The 23,078-nt window shown below is 49.0% G+C and overlaps 1 protein-coding gene across 6 annotated transcripts in view; it reads left to right on the top strand.

Annotated features, from left to right (window-relative positions):
- Positions 1 to 7,172: 7,172 nt before the first annotated feature.
- The window catches only part of LOC120541053 (mediator of RNA polymerase II transcription subunit 13-like), a 154,315-nt gene continuing 138,409 nt past the window's right edge, over positions 7,173 to 23,078 (top strand). For 5 of the 6 annotated variants that reach the window (XM_039772323.1, XM_039772320.1, XM_039772319.1 and 2 more), the window contains exon 1: positions 7,173 to 8,915. In XM_039772323.1, the coding sequence (XP_039628257.1) occupies positions 8,844 to 8,915 (72 nt within the window). In that variant the 5' untranslated portion in view covers positions 7,173 to 8,843. Of the gene's footprint in view, positions 8,916 to 15,989; positions 16,089 to 23,078 lie in introns of those variants that run through there. The other variant, XM_039772321.1, reaches the window with a different exon arrangement.

The raw sequence follows: 23,078 nt of genomic DNA, 5'->3' as shown, positions 1-23,078 counted from the left end.
GCAAGAAAAATACACAAAACAGGAAAAGTCTCACAAAAATCTGCCATTCAGCAAATACCTTAAACACATTTACAGCCGTGTGAAAAAGTAAGTGCACCCCATGTGGACCTGAACAGGCAGAGAGCTGATCTTCATGCCAACAGTTGGTGCCTGCAGATAAATAAAAACACATTCAACAAAAATATCAGAAGATGAGGGGTGTGCTGGGGAACAGGGAAGACCATCCTTAGGCTCAGAAGCTGGCGATGCTCCCTTTAGGAGGACTACCTTCTTGTAGGCATTGTGTGGACCTGCCCATCGACTCCGCTCTTCTAAGCCAAACTCCTTCACTTCCAAGATGTTTGTGAGTTCTTTGTCCATCCTGCCCATTTCAAATGCCACCCCTACCACAGGCTTTCACTTCAAGGCTTCAACTAGGCCAGTCCACACCCCTCCATTTGTCCTTTATGAGCCATTCTCTTGTGTGTTTCAGATCGTCAGCACGTTGAAAGGCGCATTTCCACTTCCACTTTCAGACCGATGGCAAGCGCACTCTGATGTGACGCAGAATTCAGAGTTGACTCGATAACGTCAGGCTGCCCAGACCAACACCAAAGCAGAACACATCCACCTCCAAGCTCGATGTTTGGCCTGAGGTTCTTCTCTTGAGGCGCCATCTTCAAACATGTCTACTGGGCCTGTGGCCAAACAGTCCTGTCATTGATTCCTTCATCTGTCCAGACGGCACACTCTTTGCCCAGATGCCCCGTGCCCTGCTGTCGTTGTCTCATTCTGAAATGTCAGAGTTCCCTGCAGATCCTGCGATGACATTCTGGGGTTCTTGGACCTTTCTGTTAGTATCAGATGGTCAGCTCTTGGGCCGCCGGCCAGTGCTGGACCAATGAGCAGGTGTTTGTAACGTCCACCCTTTGCAGATAAGTTTCCTTCTGGTGGGACAACTGATTTGAAATGCCTTGGCAGACCCCTGGGCACCCACAGCCTTCTTTGTGCTTGGCCTGATGACACCGTGCACGTCAACAGAGTCAGACTTCAGCTCAGAGAGTCCCCTGAACTGACTGGTGTGTGATGGTCACTTGTCACCTGGGCACCGATGGCTAGTTGACAAGGCAAGTGAGCCCATCTTGTTCTTGCCATCCATCTTGAAGCATAGACTTGGTGGGCATCATTTACTTGACTCTGTGTGACTCTGAGACCTTGATGCTGGTGTGTCGATGTCCCAGTTTAAAGTGACGAGCCAGTTTTACGTGCCCTTCTCTAGTAGAACAGAGTTGTTTCTGGGCTTGTGACATTTACAGGTAGAATTTACAACTTCAGTGGGTTTCAGTTCTTTAAAGAGCAGTGCCAATCACGCAGATCACTTCTGGGGTACATCGTCATTACTGGCAGCCCCCGGCTCTGCTGCCAAGTCTGTCTTTGAGTCGGATTTGTGGGTAAGTCGGGACAGGTGCGTGCACAGCCCCTCATGTAGTGTCAGAGGGTCCGATGGCTCTCTCTGTGTGGATTTCACCTTTCTGTTTAAATATCAGACACCCGAGAAATGCTGCTAAATATGCAGAGCAGCGATTCTTAACCTTCTCCGAGTCACGAACCCCTTTAAGAATCGGATGAAAGCTATGGACCCCCCCAGAAATATTCACATAAACACGACTTAGAATGTACTTTATTTATTGAGATTTGATTGTCTCATACATACATTATTAAACTTTAAAGTGAACAATCTAACCCAAGTAATGGCCGCTCATTATAATTCTCAACCTAACCCTAATCCATCCATCCATTATCCAACCCACTATATCCTAACTACAGGATCACGGGGGTCTGCTGGAGCCAATCCCAGCCAACACAGGGCACAAGGCAGGAAACAAACCCTGGGCAGGGCACACACACACACACACACCAAGCACACATTGGGGACAATTGAGGATCACCAATGCACCTAACCTGCATGTCATTGGCCTGTGGGAGGAAACCCACGCAGACACGGGGAGAACATGGAAACTCCACGCAGGGAGGACCTGGGAAGCAAACCCTTAAGGGTCTCCTAACTGCAAGGCAGCAGCACTACCCACTGCGCCACCGTGCTGCCCTACACAAAGTATTATTAAACTGTAAAGTCAACAATCTAACAAAAACACTCCTTTTTTATGCGAAAAGTAATGGCTGCTCATTATAATTGTGAACTACAATCCTCTTGTGCAAATTCAAACGGATCTCCTACTACTGCTACGCTTTCTATTGCCATTCCTACTACTACTACATCCACTCATAATCAACAGTACCAGGCTGCATAGTGAATGTAAATGTTCATTTTTATCTGACCCTCATGAACCCCCTGAAACCCATCTATGGACCCCTAGGGGTCCACAAACCTCAGGTTAAGAACCCCCAGTACTAGAACGTCTTAAACTGAATAAAACAGTAACTACTACTACAGTAACAGTTAAAGTAAGTGCTGTGTTAGTGCAGTGACGACACAGAATGGGACCCTTCACGCTTGTCCATGATGGTGGGCCGGCCGAAGCCTAACGCTTCTCCAGTGACGTTTGTCCTCTTTTTCCGATCGCTTTATTATATCCACTTGACTTTCACTCGGGACGCTTTTCCTTTCCTTTGCTGCCTCATCAGCTCTTGCGCCGTCGCACGTTCACCTTGGAGTTGTGTTTACAGGAAGTGAAGCCAAACACAGAGTTAGCCACTCGACGGCGTGTTAATGGCGGGGGCGGCCCGACTCGCTTCCTCGTGCCGTGATTTCATCCTGCGGTGTGTCCACTGTCTTTAACTCCGACTTCTAATGTAAGGGGCTTCTTAGGGAGTCGAGAACCCAGGCCTGTTAAAGCCCCCTGAGGCATCCCATGTGCGATTGTGGCCTACACAGGAAATGAGCGATTGGTGCTGCTGCTGCTGCTGCTGTCGCTTTATGGCCGTCCATTCTTAAGAATGAGTTGTCCATAAGTCAGGCGTTCTTAACCTGGGGACTGTGTGACTCAAAATGAAACTTTAAAACATGATTTTTGCAGAAATGTTCTGCTACACCACGTTAAGTGGAAAGGAGCGAGTCAGTAGGCTGCATGCATGGCCATCAGTTTGTCACATTTTTATTTTTGTTTTTTTCTGTTTGAGCTCCATTACATTGCACTCCTGCTCTCTTATACGTTACTCTTGACAGTGACCCCGTCAGTTACGGACCCCTTCATGCTAAATTTGTCACCGTAACTCCCTTCAGTTATGTTCATCATTAGAGGTGACGTTGGCACCCAGCAATGTCCCCTATTGACGTGACGTTTCCTTTTTTTGTGTGTTTTTTTAACATTCCTGATTAGATAATAGACAGTTTGGTCAGAATGTCATTGTTTATGGGCATTTTAAAGACTATTTATGAAGTTTTTCAGTTCTTTCTCTTAGGAATAGCGGACTTATTTGCATATGTGAAGTTAATTTGCATAAGGGACCACCTTTTCTTGTGAGGATATTGCAAAAGAGTTTTGGGGGGCTCTCTACTCCCTGTGTGTCGCGTCAATCAAAGACCAAGACTTACAAAAATGAAGTGACAAATATTTGTACAGTTATGACGGTGGCCTGTAAGTACACACCGCACATCACAAGAACATGCGTGGGCTCTCCGTGTGAACAGGGGGCACTTTCTAACGCATCCACCATGCTCGTGGACGTCGTCGTGCTGGGCATCCTCATTCACGTCACTGATTTGACTCGTTTGAACTGCAGGAGTACATCAGCTCATTTGATTCATCAATATTTAAAAAAAAACAAAACCTCGCGGCGGGGTGAATGAATCAATTATTGCTTATGTAATTGTAACGTGTAATTGATATTTATTAAATTATAAAAGAAAATGTTTCAGGGTGAATGAATCAATTATTGTTTATGTAATTGTAATGTGTAATTGATATTTATTAAATTATAAAAGAAAATGTTTCAGGGGTTGAATGAATCAATTATTGTTTATGTAATTGTAATGTGTAATTGATATTTATTAAATTATAAAAGAAAATGTTTCAGGGTGAATGAATCAATTATTGCTTATGTAATTGTAACGTGTAATTGATATTTATTAAATTATAAAAGAAAATGTTTCAGGGGTTGAATGAATCAATTATTGTTTATGTAATTGTAACGTATAATTGATATTTATTAAATTTAAAAGTAAATGTTTTAAGGGTTGAATGAATCAAATATTGCTTATGTAATTGTAACGTATAATTGATATTTATTAAATTTAAAAGTAAATGTTTTAAGGGTTGAATGAATCAATTATTGCTTATGTAATTGTAACATGTAATTGATATTTATTAAATATGCTGGTAATTGATATTGTATAATAACCTGTTTGACAGCATGAACCGTGAAAGTAAGACGCAGAAGAATTGTGACTCATCTCTGGGTAACGACTCAGTTTATAAATCAAACGTGTGATAGCCATGTGACTCATTTGCGAGAATTGTGCAACTCCCTCTTGAGTAGTGACTCAGTGACTCACTACACGAATCAAATGAACGAGACTTGTGTGACTCGTCCTTGGGTAATGATCCCGTTTGGCCTTGACAGACTTAATGCACCATGACAAGTGTGCGTGAAAGTAAAGCTGACAGCAAATCATTCTTAGAAACTGCAGTGATATTTTTAGATGGTTCAATGGCAGAGTCCTTGTCCATTGATGAAGGTAATCCTGAGTGAAGTGAACGAGAATCGGGCATCAGACGGGTGACACGGGCACAAGCAGGCTGCCGGCATCACGCATGTACTTTTGGCCGACCGTTGAGCTCGTCTTCATTCCTTCAATCCTTGACGAATCGTCCGTCACCACTTGGATGTAGCTGGTCATATGGGGGTCTGCCCTCTATAAGGGTTAAACCACATTACCTATTGATGAGGTGATTGATTATAACTACTAATGCATAAAGACATTTTACATTGGATCTACACATCTGAGCTAAATGAGCACAGTTTCCTTTGATAGAATAGACGTAGATAACCATTTTTTTAGCAGATCCAACAGCTTTTTTTACCAATAAGTTTTTGTTGTAATAACAAAAGACAAGAATGTTAGATCTCCCCATTTGTTCTACATAGTATTCGCACTACTTATTTCAGTTAAGTGGTGATAGGTGGCTTAGTTGTATTACGTACTGTGAAGCCAAAGAGTTTGTTATTTTATTTGCCGTATCTTGTGTGGGCGGCACGGTGGCGCAGTGGGTAGCGCTGCTGGGTTCGCTTCCCAGGTCCTCCCTGTGTGGAGTTTGCATGTTCTCTCCGTGTCTGCGTGGGTTTCCTCCCAGAGTCCAAAGACATGCAGGTTAGGTGCATTGGCGGTCCTAAATTGTCCCAAGTGTGTGCTGGGTGTGGATGTGCCCTGCAGTGGGCTGGCGCCCCACCCAGGTTTTGTTTCCTGCCTTGCGCCTGATGTTGGCTGGGATTGGCTCCAGCAGACCCCTGTGACCCTGCAGTTAGGATATAGCGGGTTGGATAATGGATGGATGGATGTATCTTGTGTAGGTGGGGTCCCAGAAATGCCTGTAGCCCCCCAGCCCCCCTAATGTCGCCCCCATTACCTGGGCCTTTTTAGTGTGGTGCTTTAATCCTGCAATTTCCTTTGAAATTCATAAAGTTTCTGTCTGTCTAAAAAATCATTGAATGAACTTCTATCAGTTATGGTGCACATTTCCATTCAATCAAATACCGTTGATCTAACGCATTCAGGCGGCCTTATGTGAACGTACACTAAAAATAAATCACTTTTTGGATGTAGTTAATAAAATGATGACACTTGTTTACATGTAATTAAATTAGGTTTTTTCTAATTTAGCACAAATATGCAGATCTTGTTATTACTCAAACAAATACATCTTTGGATTCCTTTCTGTTAGGTTTTTCCACCTAAATATGTTAAATGCTACTTAAATATAATATGTTGTGTATTAATCCACACATAAATAATAAATATATTTTATTTAATGTAATTTGTTAAGATTCATTACCTATAGACATTGAGAATTAATATTCAAATAACTCTTTCTTCTGAATTAACTGAAGCAATAATGATTATGGAATTTTTTTCCTTATAAAATACATTTTATTTACACAGCACAAAATACAATGCACGCGTTTCTTTTGTTTTCTTTTTCTTTTTTTTGTTCAAGTGTCACTTTTAACGACTGTATTTTTTAGTGACTCAGTTGTATTGGAGGCCCTTGTGAAGCCGACTGGGTAACGCATTTGCCAGCGTCTCAAACTCGTATCATAAATCGGCCTCCAGGACTCCACAAGGCCCACGCTGCCACTCGGGCACAACGAACTGACTTTCTTTCCAGCTATGCATTGGTGTGCGGGACCCTTGGACCACAATGCAACAAAAGGGGCGTGTCTTTATGCAAATGTAGGGTAATCCCGTGTTTATTTTAAGATAACTTAATTCCACTGTGTGTAATACAAATGGGCATTCCATGTTCTGAGTATTAAAATAGTGTATATTTTAATTAAGAATAAATTTGAACAGCTGAGACAAGATAAGATTCCCAGAAAGTGATGACGATTCTGATAAAACAAAATAATGTAACGGTTTTGTGTCATCATGATTTAATTGTGTACTTGTGACAGCTAAGAAAATGACGCCATAGCCATATTTTTCCAAAAACTCTTATGGAAAAATCTACGAAATCTCCCCAAACGTGATTATTTTAAGTTACTTACATAAGTGAAGTTCATTCTTTTGAGTGTATCTACTATAATATAGTGCCTTCGTGCCTCTGTCTGTCCCTGCTAATGTGTGTGGCACACGTACTTCCCTACGCGCCTCCTTCCATCGCCGTTTCTTGTCCAGCTGGAACGAGCATCGCCTGGGCTTCTACCTGCTCCCGGTGCCCGCTGGACAGTCCTCCTCCCGTGTGTGCCCGGCATCACGCATCCAGCAGTCAGCGCGCATTCGGAAGTGTAATTGACACACACACACACACGCGCGCGCACGCACGCACGGACGCAGATAATGCGCTTCAAGTGGAAATCGCGGCCACACTTCGCGTGAAGAGGCGTAGCGGCGCACAGCGCCCCTGGCGGCCGGAGCGAGGCGCTGTGCGAACGTCTCCTCCGAGGGAGTCCTCTGGGACGGTCACGTGGGCGGCGGCGGCCAATGGGAGAGGCGCGCTGTGTCGGAGCACCGCCATTACAGCGGTGTGCGCGCCGCGAACATTGAGAAGCGCCGAGCCGCGCTCCCAGTCGCCTGCCCGCCCGTTTGCCTGTGAGCCTGCACGGACAAAGTGGAAGCAGCCAAGCCGCCCGCACACCGGAGCCCAGTGGAAACCTGTCCCGTGCGATCCTTCGTGGAGTGTCCGAAGAAGCCCTCGACGCGCCAGTCGGGCGCTTTTGTGGAGGGGGCGGCTCTTGTTTTTGTTGTCGGTCGGTGGGAGACGACGGCAGCGTCGGTGGCGGCTGCTGCTGCTGCTTCTTCTTCTTCTGCTGAGACGGCTGCTGAGCGATTGCGCCGTTTTTGTGTGGATGTGTGTATGTGTGTGTGTGCGCGCGTGAACGCGCGTGTGTCAGATGCACATATTTTATGGTAAACTGAAAATGCACATCCGAATCTCGTAACGGCTCCGGACCCGGGGGGCCTTCAGCCGTGCGGCATCGACCCTCGCCAGCCCTGCTCTCCCTCCTTCAGCTTCGATCGCTCCTCTTCTTCTTCTTCTTCTGCTGCTGATTCTTCTTCTTGTTGTTTTCTGGAGGACGTTTCGTCACGATGAAATGAAAAAAAAGGAAGGAAGGGTTTATCTGAGGCGCCCGCTGCCTTCTGTCATGCTCGCCAACTGACAGGACTTTGCTGGCTCGAAGAGCTTCTCGGTAGCCCCCGGATCGCACCTTTGGATGTTGTGTAGCTGCGAACGAACGACTGGGCGGAAACAAAAGCCTCGCAGATTTGCTGTTTAGCGATTTACTGGAAAGTGGAACGAGGATGAAAACATTTGACGACGCGTTCCGACTGCTGACAGGACGCGGCGGTGAGTGGCGCTAGAAACACAGGATCGCGAAAGGAGAGAGCCCTGAGCGCCGCCGAATAACTTTACTACGGGGGCTTTATTTGATCTTTACTCACCAGAAGGAGGAACGGATTGGCTCCTTCAACTTGGCCACTGTTTATCTTCTCCACGGCCATCACGGACCTCTAGCGCTTGGCGGACGTGTATTGCAGCGAAACGGCCTCTCTCCCTGTGATCAAGTTGTCCCAAATTCAATCAATAAAAACGAAAGGGACTTGAAGAGGAGCAGAAAAAAAAGTGGGCTGAGGGTGGGAGGGGGGAGGTCAGCCCGTTTCATGTGATCGTTTTCAGCAGACAACACGCCGGGAATTGTTTTTGCTCCTCGTGTGTGGATTATGTGCTCATTTTAATCAAACCGAAAGCACAGATTTGCTGGGGATGTGCTGCTGAGGCTCGCTGGATTACGCAGGATCGGTTTTGTTTTGAATCGCCTTGGATGAGGACCCCCTCCCTTTCCTGACCTGGATTTCACTTGCCACTGGAAACTCCTGTCTGGATTTACAAGTCTCACGGAGATTTTTATTTATTTATTTTTTTTTTAAGGGGGGATTGGCTTTGCTCAAGCACTTACACTTCGGCTCTTCTTTTTTTTTGTGGATATTAAACCTTCCCCCCTTCCTTTTTTTTTCCCCTTTGCATTTCATCTTCTGGGAGCTAAAGGGGCCTGATTGGGTTCACTTTGAAGTTCTTGGCTCTGGTCCTCCTTTTGGTTTCCTTGTGTGGCCCGGTTTGGCTCTTTCTGAGTCCCGGTCCCGATTCCGACATGCCCAGCTCTGGTGAGCCGGTTCGCCGAGGATCATGACTGCATCAGCGAACTGGGTGGCAAACGGGGCGAGCCTCGAAGACTGCCACTCCAACCTCTTCTCTCTGGTAAATACCAACAAACCCGTTTTCAGGAGGGCACAGGGGGTACTAACTAGCTTGATGTCAGCTGTCAAAATGTGCCCATCGCCGCCGTCCTGTGGTGTCACTGCAAGTAATGCCATTGATTCTTGTGCTTTAGATGGGGGTTGGCAAGTGAGGCTGAGCCTGGAATTGGAGTTGACCTACGAGGGTCTTGGCAGGGTTGGTGCCACCTTCAGGTCCTGGAGTTGACCTACGAGGGTCTTGGCAGGGTTGGTGCCACCTTCAGGTCCTGGAGTTGACCTACGAGGCTCTTGGCAGGGTTGGTGCCACCTTCAGTGGCTTAGAGTTGCAGTTGACCTGTGAGGTCCTGTGTGTTTACGTGACGTGTTGGTGAACGCTCTTCTCCAAGGGTCAAAAGTGACGATGCCCAGTGTGGCTAAATGAGGTGGTGCTGTTGAGTGGGCTAGGCACAGGTGATGGGTGGGCATACCTTTGTATATCTCACACGTTCTCATCCTGCAAAGTTAGAAGAGTGACAGAGGATTGTAATTCCTTTAATTTTCCAATTGTGTGCATTCCTGATGGCAAAGCTGGTTTAGCTGCCAGTGTTGGGCAGTTTGTGACATCTTGGGAGATTTTCGAGGTGGCTTTGCTTTTCATGATCTGAGGACGTTTAAGTTCCAGCTGTGGGATGCCAGGATCTCTTCGTTCCTGGTGAGACGTGTCGAGGGGATGCCACTCGGAGCTCTCGGGTTTCTTTTGTCTTCGTTTTGTTTCCACTGCTGAGGGGCGACGCTGTGCTAATGGGGTCAGTGCAGGAACTCGGCGTGTGCGGCGGCTCTTCTTGTCACTTGGTGTGTCATTAAAGGTGATTTTCGGTGAAGGGTCTCCCTGTCACAAAACCCCTTTCTAGAAGTGGAATCCCACGGGCATGGCGGTTCACAAGTGGAGCCCTTTGCTTGGCCTGGTTTAGGAAAGCCCGTGTGAGCGGGCCGGAGAAACTTGGAAATCCCGCTGGCATGTGCCCGTTAATCTTCTCCTAGGCTGGCATCCCGCCGCTGGCGTGTGGTTGGAGCGTATCTGCCGAGCTTGGCTTTGTCCGGCTGCTCTAGTTGTGTCCGTCCACCGGCCCTGCTGCTTGCCTGAATGTCTCCGTGTTTGGAGGTTGAGTTTCAAAACGGCAGTCACTTTGACTGAAATCCAACTGCGGGCCCGTTTGTGCTGCGATGGACAGCATGGCGAGGTGGAGGAGTTCGGATGTCGGCTGGTTCTGTCTAGACAGCCTGGAGACTGCGGTCATGTGACCGACTGCCAAGGGGACCCCCGCACTGCTCTGCTGCTGTTAGTGGCGTAAGACACAAGACCACCGAAGGCCGGGTCATTCTGGGGTGTGCTTGGATTGCGAGAATGTTTGAAGATGTGTAAATGTGTGTGATCTACAGTATGAAGCACGTGCCCACGCAGTGTGGTGTCTTTAGTAGGAAGACACGAGGTGGCCTGAAGTTCTGCGTCTCCGTCCCCCCAGTCGCAATCTCCTCCACGATGACAAATCTCCGCGTTGTTCGTCTTGTCACCACTGAGGTGGGCTGCTCGGGGGCGTTTAGCAGGTGTCTGCTTTTGTGGGTCCGCCGCTGCCATGTTGGCCAGTGTGAGGTCGTCCGAGTACCCGCTGGGGAAAATGAGCCACCTCGCAGGTTTGTTGTTAGACTGGCGCTGCGGGTAATGCCCAGCTTGACATTCACCTGTGCTGTCCTGGCCCTCTGCAGTGCCCGCGTGTGTCTTTCAGTAGCCGTCATTGGCATTACGTGTAACAGACGTTGAATGAATGTCTCAAATTTCCCAGATTTGCAGGAATTCGATGGCGCGGGTATTCTTGTGCCCGACTTCTGGGCTCACAGGTGCCGCTCCCGTCTTTGCTCCCAGCAGCCTAAGCAGCAGTTGGACTTCGTGTTGTTCTAATGGCCTTCTTGGTGACAGGTGGTACTTTACAGGAGTCATGTTGGCCTTCCTCACCTGGCAGCAGACTCGGGCACAGGGAGGCTGGCAGAGAGTGTCTTGTTGGGGGCTCCTCCAGAGACATTGGGGTAGGGTTGCTTTGCGTGTGATTGGCACCCTGGCATGTGCTGGCACCTCCGACATGCCAACCTTACCGGGAAGCCTCCTTCCGATTGTGTCGGGCGATTTGCGCTTTTAGTTGAGGTGCGGTGAAACGTTCCCCTTATGGGTTCTAATTGTAGGCCCCAATATGTGAGTCCAGGGGGTGGCATCGACAGGAGGGGCACACCTGCTTTTGAATTTCAGGCTTAGAGGGCCAGAGAAGTCAAGAAGGTTGTCTTGGGGTCATTTTTTTTTTTTGAGCCCTCCCTTAATGGGGTCTTTGGTTTTATGGTCACCCTGGGCATCTCCAGCTAATCCATTGGGTGTCATCGTCTCCCCACCATGACAAAGCTTTACAGGACTACAGAGAGGCTGAGCTCTGACTCTTACATAGCCCCCCGTATTGAAGTAATCGCTGTTAGTGTAAGCCCACGGGTTCAAGTCCCACTTCTAGCACTTTCTGTAACCTGCCCCCGTGGCCCAGAGGTAAGGTGGTCCGCAGCTCTGCCTGGCATAATGTTCAAGCATACGGCAAGTGTCACTGTCACCTTGTCTGTGTAAGCGCACGTGACTTTGGGGGGCTGTCTACATATAAGGTGTAACTTTCCTGCCTGCACTTTACGTCTCACCCCTCCCTTGTCATTTTGGCAGGAGTGGAGTGAGCCGGAGATGAACCAAACCAGTGCTGCCTTCACAGGTGCAAGCTGGGAGATTGGGGGCCAAAGCCAAACTGGGCTCCCAAGAGGCTGGCGTAGTGTCAAACGGCACGCCAGGCGTGTTGTGATGTCACAGCAGCGTTGCACCCGTGACATCTTGTGGGAGCCATGTCCCTGTCGATAAACACTCGTGAGAACACAGATATGGATGTGGGACATCTCTGAAGACAATCGGAAAAATGTGAATCGGCGAAATTCACAAACCGCAGTTAAGCACATTGGAGGCACCTGAACACTTTACAGCTGCCACACCCATGGTGGTCCTCGTCCAGGGGCAGCCCCTCCTTAGGTTTCACCTTCAGAGTAAGTGTGGGTGCCCGGGCCACAAGTGGTCAGTATCACACTTGTGTTGGGCACCTTCAGTAACGCACCCTCTGGAAGTGCTTCTGGCATGCGTGCCTCTAGCTGGCACGGCCCACCTTGTTGTAGCGATGCCTCCTCGTGCCCCCCATTTCCTCACCTCGGTGTCAGGATGTCGTTAGCAGCCGAGCTTCATTTGTTTTCCAGGGTTCTTCATTCTCCTGTAGCCTCAGGTTCTTGATAGTTGCCCAGAGGGGACTGGGCGGTCTCATGGTCTGGAATCCCTACAGATTTGATTTTTTCTCCAGCCGTCTGGAGTTTTTTTGTTTTTTCAGTCCCCCCTGGCCATTGAACCTTACTCTTATTCGATGTTAATGTTGATTTATTTTTTATAATTATGTCTTTCATTTATCTATTCTTTAATATGTAAAGCACTTTGAGCTACTGTTTGTATGAAAATGTGCTCTAGAAATAAATGTTGATTGATTGATTGATAGTACCATCAACTTAAGGCACCTAGTTGGCACACCACACTGATGGAGTGCCCGCCATGTGCTGCTGACCCCAGTCGTGTCCCCTCCTGATGGTCAGCCTCTTGGTCACTTCTCCCTTTCAAGTCTTTTGTTCCCACTCTCTGCTGCTTTTTTTGCCTCATTGGGTTTGTGCAGTGCAGATCTTGGAGTTCAGTGTGGCACAAAAGATGTAAAGGTGCCCATTCCTCATGCATTCTTTTGACTCGCTTCAGCAGATGACGTCCTGCCCTCATTGCTCCCCTTTATCAGAGTGAAGTTTAATGGCGTCCATTGGCATTGTGACCGTGTGTTTACAAAAACACCAAACAAAGGACGAGTCGTGACAGGCCAAGTGTGGCTGTGTGCAAAGAAAAGGGTCTGCAGGTAGAGCCTGGCCAGGGCACCGAGGAGGAGCTGTGCCCGCTGTGCCACCTGCTGGGGACAAAAGAGAAATGACACACGGCCTCTTTGTTTATGGCAATCCTTAGCTAGTCACACACACGGGAAGGAAAAGTCCTGGCGAGGCTTTATATGTGTGACGTGAGCGAGAGTGTGACACAAATGAGTGACAGGTGAGTGAGTGTGAGTGACACGAGTGAGTGTGTGACATGGGTGAGTGTGTGACACGTGACAGGTGAGTGAGTGTGTCACACGTAAGTGACTGTGTGATGTGAGTGAGTGTGACACGTGACAGTGTGTGACAGGTGAGTGTGTGTGTGTGACACGAGTGACTGAGTGTGTGTGTTCTCTTAGTAACGCAGCTTCTTCCTGAACGTGGCTCAGGCCAATCCTGGCAGTGCTGGGCACAAGGCAGGAGCCATCTGTGTAGGGGCCACTTGCAGAGCACATTATCTGGAAAAGCCGATGTGTCTGCCACTTGACGTCCCCACCCAAAGGTGGGCTTTAACAAGTCAAGTGTTTGGGCGAAAGTCATCATCAAATCTCCTGGAGGAATACTGCTGAAAACAAATGGCCTTCTAACATATTACGGTGCTCATGAGGCGGGCAGCCTGGCACAGTGTCTGAAGAGGAATTTGAACCCACAACTTCAGGGCTTCTCTTTAATTAGTGCAATCAACAGCTGGCATGGCGGGTCAATGAGGGGCTCCATCACAGCCTGGAGTCCAAACTCATAGTGTGACCTCAAGCCTGGACTCCAGTCAGAAACACAAACGAAAAGAAATGAGACAAACCCCCCGTGTCTCTCAAAAAGTTGTAAATCACATGGGATCAGGGCGACCGACAGACAATTAATAATGGCAATGCCAGGGAGTGTCATTGATCTCGTGGGTCCAGGGACTGGCACTCTCTGTCTTGTGGCTTTTTACATTTTCTCTTTTCCATCCATCTTACCCGCTTATTCAGGGCAGGGTCACGGGGCTGCTGGAGCCTATCCCAGCAATCACTGGGCACAGGGCAGGAGCAACACTTAGACAGGGTGCCATCCCGTCGCAGGGACGACACACACGCCCCCAATAATGGTATCTCCTGTACACGTCATTGACACAGTGCTGTGACAAGCAGCCATGTCTACACACGCCACCTCTGCTTTCCTCTTCTTCCACAATTCCCTTCCACTCCCTGGATGTTGTTTCCTTTTGAAAGACCAAATCACAGTAGACTCGTTTGGCCGCACTGTTGCTTTTCTTTCCGTTTGCCTTCGTGTTTGTGTGAGAAGTCGCACACGTGAGTAGAGAGCTCGAGGAGAAGATCAGCATCTTGACAAGGCGATTATCTCCTGGTCTCTCCCGTTGTCACCAACTGGCATCGTGAACGCAGAAGGCTTGTTTTCTTATATTGAAACGTTTGCTGCCTCATCAGTAAGTGATCAGGCCTTTATTTTCCAGACGTGCCCCATTAGGAAGTGCCAGTGACATCCTGGTATTTTTTTAAATTTCTAGACACACAGTTTTGTGTGTCGCCTGCATGTATACCACGTTGTGTGAAGGCATAACTTCAACTTGAATGCCATGGAACTTCTCCTTTAATTCTCTTCAGGATGCAACTCCTCGGGCAGCACAGGGCAGGCGCCAGTACATCTATGCCTGTGGGGGTTCATTTACAGTTGCCTGTCCTGCCAAGCTGTTTGTCGTTTTAGGAAAGCCCCTCCAGATATCAGTTGACTGCTCAGTCTTCATACAGAGGTGCACTGGGCACTGCCCTCTGTGCCAATGTGTCAAAGTGAGTGAATAAAAAGGGAGACGGGGTCCTCCAGTCACACAGCATGTCACTTAATGATGGCAGTGGAAGCATCTTTGTGTTCCTTCACCCTTTCTCATGCTTGAGGACCACTCGGAAGACCGCAGATAGTGGTGCTGCAGATCACGTGCCAGCTTTAGGGTCCACGTATGGCCTCTGCATGAAATTTGAAAATGCCTGCATTGTCTTTCCAAAACGCCAGCTGTGGCACACTTGTTTGTAATCTTCCCACCCATATCCTGATTGTGCCCGCTGTTTGTGGCAACCTTTGCTCGGCACAGCCATGCGTACTTTTACGACGTGTGGGGAGCAGCGAGGCCTTGACAAGGACACAACTCGGGAGTGGCCTTTGATCCGAGCCGTGAGTACGGAAGGGGCACGGATGGAGGTGAAATGTGCCAGTTTAAGAGGCACTGGAGTCCAACACGTGTGATGTGCACAGCTGATCCTCCGGTTTAGATCGGAAATAAATGGCCGCCCATCACAGTACGGCGCTGTGCCCTCGCAGAGATCTGCTGGTGAGCGCATCTGCGTCGTGTGGGACTTGATAAACTCCGTGTTTGTAATTCACCGAGGTGGCGCCTCTGCTGCTCATTCAAGATTTTAAAACACAGCAGCTGGCGGAGCTTTAGAACCTGAAGAAGGTAGAATACAAAAGCGTTGGTGCCACGCAAGAGGGTCTGCTCATCAGGAGTCAGGGTTTGGGTAGGTGGCAAGCCCCTCGCTCAGAACAACTCGCTCCGCCGGCTCCATTCGATTGGACGCTTTTATTTATGTCTGTTCTTGGTGGTGTCGCCATAAAAATACACATCACGGGTGTCTATGGGGCAGACCAGGGTGGTCCTGATTGTTTTTAGTCGACTTTGAGGACCGTGAGCTCCTCTCTAATCTGGCGAGTGACGCCAAGTGCAGGGGCTGAGGCCTACAAGTGCTGTCCAGGCTTTACTGTTGTGTTCGGCGGTGCAGCCGTCACTGAATGTGCGCAGCCCCTGTAATTCACAAACCTGAAGAAAGATGGCGCCGATGTCTCCTCTACTTGTGCTTCTCGTTCTATCACTTCACTGGATCGAGCATTAAGAGAATTGGAGTTAAGTTCGTCGCCCTCTTCCTCTTTCGTTCTCTTTCTCTCTCTTTTTCATCCATCCATCCAGGTGTATTGCACAATTTGGAGTCCTGCACGTTAGACCCCAGCCTGTGGTGGTCCCCTTGCCAGAGTGTTGTTGGGCTGTGTGGCATATGGTGACAGAGACGAGGTGCCAGTCCGGAGGTGTGCCACCTGTTGGCGTGTCATCTCCTCCACCTGCTCTGCTATGTCCTGTGTGTTCGGAGAGGATGTGGTGTCAAGTTTGGACGGACCGTCTTTCTCCTGCGAGGTCAGTCCTGTTGGTGCGTCTAGATGATGATAAGTACATCTCACAACAGGCATTGTGTGGCACTGCAGAAAAGGTTGGGATGGCACCAGAGCTGGGGCACCTCCATATTAACCACCCGTACAGACAACCCAAAAAAAAAAAAAAGAAACCCAACCCATCCAACCAGGGAGTGTGCGGTGAACACGAGCCCAGGTGGGTGCTGAGCCTTCCAGCCGTTCTTTGGCACTTTGTGCCCATCCACATGTACTTGTAGATTACGCTGACCATTAAAACACCAGGCTGCTGCTGCCCGGTGCTTGGGGCTTGTTGGTGGTCTGTGTGGCCTGTTCCTGAGCGGTGGTCCTCACCCTCTGGCTGCTCCATCCCAAACCCATCCAGACAAGAGTGACTGGCACTGCTGAAGTGTGTGTGCGCGTGCACTCTGTCCGTGGTGGCTCCCGCCTTGTGCCCACTTTGCTAGGATAGGCACAGAAGTAGAGAGATCATAAATGTTTGGGCGCAGTGCAGGCACCGCGTTTAGTGAAGGTGAAAATAAAGGGAAGTAAAACGTCCAACAAAGTGGCGGCCCTGTTGGACATGCGTCCTTCTTTAATGAGGTCCTGGGATGGAAGAGGTGATGCTCTGTAGGGGGTCTTTGGAGAACCCCCGTGTGTGCATACTCATGACAATGGCTGAGCGAGTTGTGTGCCACGACGAGTTGGACTGCGGTGATGTGTGTGGCAGTGAGCGTGTTGGTGAAGGCCTCAGTCGGCGTTTTGGTCAACACTGCGTATCGTCATCTACAGGATGGCCGGATTTGGGGGGCTGCTGCAGGGGGCACGTGTTGAAAGTCTGGTTACCGCTCGGGTTCCCTGAAGGCACGTGTTCAGAGCTCACAGTTGGGCACATAAACATGCCCAGGATCTGGAATATCGTTCAGCACTCCCTGGCGCACCTTTAACCTGCCATGCATTTCCATTTTCTTATTCGAGGCGACCATTTGTCCGTTTCGACTTGCTCAGGGTCACCCACTGGTGCCACGTGGCCTGCTTTGTGTAAAGTGCCCACCGCTCTACACCTCTGCTTTTATTTCGGTTTTTCTTGTGTTGTAAATTGAGGCGTGTCATCATTTGTGTGTCACCTTGGTCATGTGACTGTCACGGCGCGTGGCACTTCCTATATTAACTGTATATTTCTTTATATATATATATGGCAGTGATCAGTGATGGTGTATTCAGGTTACCCCCCTGCCCACTTGATACGACTCCCCATCCCCTCAGTGACTGGTACCTTTGACTTTCAGGCCCTGGCGCCACGTTTTTCCTTCTCTGGGTGGGCAGTTTGACTCTCCTTGACTGACTTTTCCTTTCTGGTCGCTTGTTTCTGTGTTTTCACTCCTGGTGTTCTTTTCCTTTTTTTTGGACCGTATTCTGTTGTTGGGGGGTCTGTTCAGGCCCACCATAATCCCCGGGCACACTGCTTGTCGAACATTGGCTGACCAGTCAGGTTCACCTACATGGCAGTACTCTTAACAGGGTGTGCATAAGGCTGATTTATCCATTGGTGCCCGTGTACCACCTGGTGCACACCACCTACACATTGCATTGGCACAAACCCTGCACCAGGGGTCTCCAACTCTGGTCCTGGTGGGCCCCAGTGGCTGCAGGTTTTCATTCTAAGCCTCTTCTTAATTAGTGACCAGTTTTTGCTAATTTAAGTAAAGTTGGCCTGCTGGGGTCCACAAAACATTTTGGTGGTCTTCTTAGAAAAAAGTAAACCCGAAAGAGGGCAGCAGCAAGACATGGAATGAAAGAACGGGTTTAACTGGCATCAACAATGAACTAAATGGAGTGAAACTGGGTAGCATTTGAGTGCCCCGACTTAGAGGGTCAACTGTCGGCCCACTTCACATCTCATTTCTGGTTGGGGGGCCGCTTAAGGATGGCATGAAACAATTCAGGGGACCGAGTCTTAAGTTGGCAGTGACTAGTTAAGAGTAGCCCACCAGGGCCGGAGCTGCAGACCCTCATGACTTGTCAGCAGGTTCTTCTCCTGCCGGTTTGGAAGCCAACGAGTGTTTGAAGAAGTTGGCAAACGTGGCGGGCAGACACTGGGTTCCACCAGCAGAGGACCCAGGAGGGGGAGAACCGCCCACCTACTGGAGGATCACTCACTTTATTTGTGTGCTATAAACCCCCCACCAGCTGGCATTCAGACACGTGCCCATAGTGTGGCATGGCATGACGGAGAGATCTGAACTGGTTTCAACAGGGTACCCTCCACGTGTAGCTGTGGTATTAGCGCGACACAGAAGTGCCCACCCGCCTTTACTAGTGACAGACACATACACGTGACGTCATCTTGAAGACATGAAGGACCACTCCAGATGGCATGCTTGGATTTGCACATCTTGTGCCCCATCAGAGTGCCAATAGAATGGGTTTGATTCATCTGCTCTACTGGAATGGCCAGTTTGCTGCCCACTCCTCGTTTAAGTGGCACCATGGGCACTGCCAGTTGTGCCTGTCCCACTTGCCCGCACTTGCTCAGAATTGTGTGTGGGGGTCACAGTTACTGGTTCAGTTATAATTCCTAAATTGAGAAGTAAATGCGTGAAGTGGGTGAGGGGGCCTCACAGAGCTGTGTTTGTCGACTCGATGCCCGTCGCCATGGCCAGTGACGCATGCCTGTTTGAGGGTTACAGATGGCAGCTTTGTAATCGTGGTGCTGGGGGTCTGACTTGGACCCCCTAGAGTGCCCAGTTGCACGTGCTGACATGTGAGGCTGATGCGGTCACACTGGCGGGTGCTGTGCCCCTCGGCCTTGGCGGTTGTCTTCCTCCCTCTAGTCCTCGAGTCTGCCGTGGTTGTAAAGATTTCGTATTCTCTGCTCTAAAAAACGAGGACCATCTCTTGAGGCGCTCGAGTGGTCTTTGATTTCAGCGCTGCTCCACTTTTGTGTGAAAGCCGACTTCTCCAGGCGGTGCGTCTTTAAATATTTATAGGCTGACTTGCTGGTCCACTGGGCCTCTGAGTAGCCATTAGGTGTGTAAGGCTTCACTTGATATTGGGGGCTGACCGTTGGCTGGGGGGCTTCGAAGTGCACTTAAAGTTCAAGTCCACAGGCGTGATGGCTGGCTGGGTGGAGGAGGAGGAGGAGGACGTGGACGGTTTGTAGTCTCTTTAAAACAAAGACGGCGGCAGGTGTTTCTTGTGATGCCCTGAGTTTTCCTCCAACCTCTATAGGGTGGGCACGTTTGGTAAGCTTTGTGAGCTCGTGACGGTGTGCTTTAATAGGGCGCTCTGGGGTGGTGGTCTTCATACATGTCATGTGATCCACGTCCTCAGTCGAGTGAAGCAGGGCTTGAGGATGGAGGAGTCGGGAACGGCCATGCTGGTCTCGTTGATGATGCACTGCCCTAAGTGTGGGTGCTGTCGGGCCAATCCCTTACATTGGCATCTTCACAGAGTGCCATGGCATCAAGTAAAGGCTGGCATGTAAGGTGGGATGATGACGTGTCCTTCAGCAGCAGCTTTCACAGCGTCTAAATGGGGATTACTCACCTTGTGTTAGCGGGCGCATGTCCTGTGGTGCTGTGCCCTCTTTAAGGCCTGCCACCTGTATGAGGGCACGATGGGGCAGCACGGCCTAAATGTGTGCAGACCACCTGGAGGTTGGCCAGCCAGAGCGTTAGATGACTTGGGTGGGACGCTTAAAGCTTTCACTTCTCTTTGTGGTGATGTCTCCATGCCACCCGTAGACGTAAAAGTGGAGGCGTTTCAAATATAATGTGAGCGTGAGTGTGAGTGTGTGTGTGTGTGTGAACATGAGAACCTGAGTACCCCTTCACTTCGCTCAAATGGATGTTACATACAAGGATTTGGTACAAAATGTAAACTTCTGCTGTTTCTGTAACCCTGAAATGTAACCTGTAACCCTGTTAAACACTGAAGACTTGTGGTCTGTCCAAATATTAGGAGGAGCTATCTATCTGTCGATCATATAGCGCCTTTCACATATCTATCTATCTATCTCTCTATCTATCTATCTATCTATCTATCTATCTCTCTATCTATCTATCATACAGTGCCTTTCACATCTATCTATATATAGCAAAATAGCCACGCTTTGCATCGGCAAAGAACTGCCTTAAAAGTTTTATTAAGAAGAAAATTAAACCTTTTTAAACTGAGGGAAAATATACCAATAATTATTTGTTAAGGATCTCTTTGTATACCACATTGTGAGTTCGGCCCTCCAGTTGTAATCTGACCAAGCTGTGCGCTGAGCTTATAGTTCAATATGGCAGCCGACAGTGGCGTCATACCACCGAAATAAGTACGTACATCAGTTTTGGTTAGCGCAGGGAAGCCACCTACCAAATTTCGTGAAGATGGGGCCATGAATAAGAAAGTTCAACATGGCGGACGTTGTCAACCGTTATCGACCGTTATGACAGTTACGTGTAGAATTTCGAAATGAAACCTGCTTAACTTTTGTAAGTAAGCTGTGAGGAATAAGCCTGCCAAATTTCAGCCTTCTACCTACACGGGAAGTTGGAGAATTAGTGATGAGTGAGTGAGTGAGGGCTTTGCCTTTTATTAGTATAGATTATTATTATTATTATCAGTATAAATCTATCAGATCAGACCTATGGGTGTTTTAGAGGGCAGCTGCTGATTGGCAGAGATATCACGGCCTTGTAGGAGACACTCTCCATGATCAGAGACAGTGCCAATGTCTGGCTTTAGAGCGTACCCACCTTCCACTTGGCCAGAGGTACCTTGCCAACTTTTGACATTTTTGGATCACAGCTCCATTCTCACCCCTGATAGCAAAACCAAAACTATTGATTACCAGGAGGCCCCCCGGATACTAAAGCTATCAACATCAGCTCTTCTCAATATAAATGATGACTTTTTTGGATTGGTTTTTAACGTTTGTCCAGTTTCACTGCGATGTAGATGGACCCTTGGAGGACCTCTGGTGTAAAAGTGTACCCCTTGTCTTGTGGTTTACTCCTCAAATCTCCACCACCATATCTGAGGGTACGAGGAGGTCCAGAGGAGACCACTCCCAGTTTTATCTCCCTCACATTCAGAGCTGCGAAGGCCAACGTACGATGAAGAGGAGTGGCAGTGAGTGGGTGCCTGCTATCGTGTAGTGTGGCCTGGCATGTCCTGCCAGGTAGGTTGTGTCACTCTCTAAAGTGCCAGTTGGCCGTTAGTTAGCTCTCTCTTTGCTTCATGTCACATGCTCTGCTCCTCGGTAGACTTGTGTGGCTCCAGAACGTTCTGGAGCTCCTTCCTCTCCCCTTGACTGTAAGCAGTTGGATGGCTGGCGTAAGCTCTCACTCAAATGGTGGACGTCTGTCTCTGGCTGCGTCCCCTGTGCTGATGTCCTACAATTTGAGTTTCCTGACCTCATGATTTCTTGACGTCTTCCTCCAGACCAGCTTGCGCTTTGACTTCAGAGAGTTCTGTTGGGTCTCAGAGGACTCCTCTTCCACACACACACACGTGGTCCTGGTCCACAGAGGGCCCACTCTGGAGTGGCCGAGCAGACCACCGTGTCACAGGCTAAGTGGCCTGATGGGGATTTCTGTTGAGTGCAGAGAAGAAGCCAGGAACTTGTAATCGCAAAGTGAGTTTGTGCCCCCCGGCTGGCGTCTTAAGTAAGAGAGAGTTGGGGCACCAGGATAGCCAGCCTGTTGACTGTATGGTGAAAGAGACCACCACACCCACACCACATCAGGAGTTGCCCCCTCAGTTTGATAACGGCCCACACTTTTCTCATTCCCCTAGTTTTTGGAGTGTCTTTGGGAGTTCATCTGGTCAGGTGTGGATGTTGGGTGAGAAGATGTGGCTCACAGTGCCCTAATAGTGCCAATGACGGGCAGCAAGGGGCCAAGCCTAAACCCTGCCATCGTCTGCCCCCTTCTAGATGTTACAGTCTGCTAGATGGTGAAGCGTGATTTGCCACTCCGGCCAGCGCCTGGCATTGCGCATGGTGATCTCAGGCCCGGCCATGGTAGCCCATTGCACGAAACTTCTGATGCTGATGTCACTTCCATAGGCAGTGTGGGAGTCTGCCACACGGGGCATGCCATGTTTAGGTGCCTTGGCACTTGGCAGCCTGCTGGTGGGGTCTGCCACTTCATGGCTGAGGTGTTGTTGGCCCGAGACACTTCCACTTTATGCCAGAGCAGATTTGTGGTCAAAGTGGCATCCTGTGTTAGTCAATGGAGATTGCCTGCTGATGTGATGCCCCCCGGTGGGTGTCCATATAACAGCACCCAAACAACTGCTTCAACCTCCAAGTACCTCGAGCCTTTGTTCTTACTTAACGTTTCTATCTGAAGGCACTTGGACGACACCTCATCGTGTTGGCACTGCTTAGCATGACACAAGATGTGAAATGTGTTGGCACTCGCAGGTGAATCTCAACAGGTGCCACCAGCCAAGTCTGAAATTTGGAAAAGGGTAAAGTTAATACGTGACAACTATTAGCTTGTAGATGATCATCGTGAGGATTCATTTCAGGTGCATGATAAGAGGTGCCAACTTCATGCCCGGCAATTTGTTCACACACAGCCCCCTAGGACCTCCACATCAAAATTATGAAATGTGGCATTTGTGTTTAATTATGTCATGTTGTTTTGGAACGCACTTAATCCAGGGCAGGGTAGCAGCTAGCAGTGGGCACAAGGCAGGAACAAAGCCTGGTCAGGGCGCCAGTCTGTCGCAGGGCACACACACACACACACACACCATTCAGTGTTGCCCATTCACCTAACCTACCAGTGTCTCCTCAGTGCCAGTGTGCCACCCTTGTGTCACAATATAGAACCGGGCACACTTATGAAATCTGCACTTAGTGATCTTCAAAGATTTAGAGCATTTTCGGTACATTCCTCCTTTTCTCTTTCTTTCAACATAAATGTAACTTGGTGTGATAAAGCAGCCATCAAAAATGTGGAACCTGGCACTGCTGAGTCGCATGGGCACATGA

This window comes from Polypterus senegalus, chromosome 12, assembly GCF_016835505.1.
Source record: "Polypterus senegalus isolate Bchr_013 chromosome 12, ASM1683550v1, whole genome shotgun sequence".
In the NCBI taxonomy this organism is placed as follows: domain Eukaryota; kingdom Metazoa; phylum Chordata; class Cladistia; order Polypteriformes; family Polypteridae; genus Polypterus; species Polypterus senegalus.
This window is presented reverse-complemented; position numbering and strand designations above follow the sequence as displayed.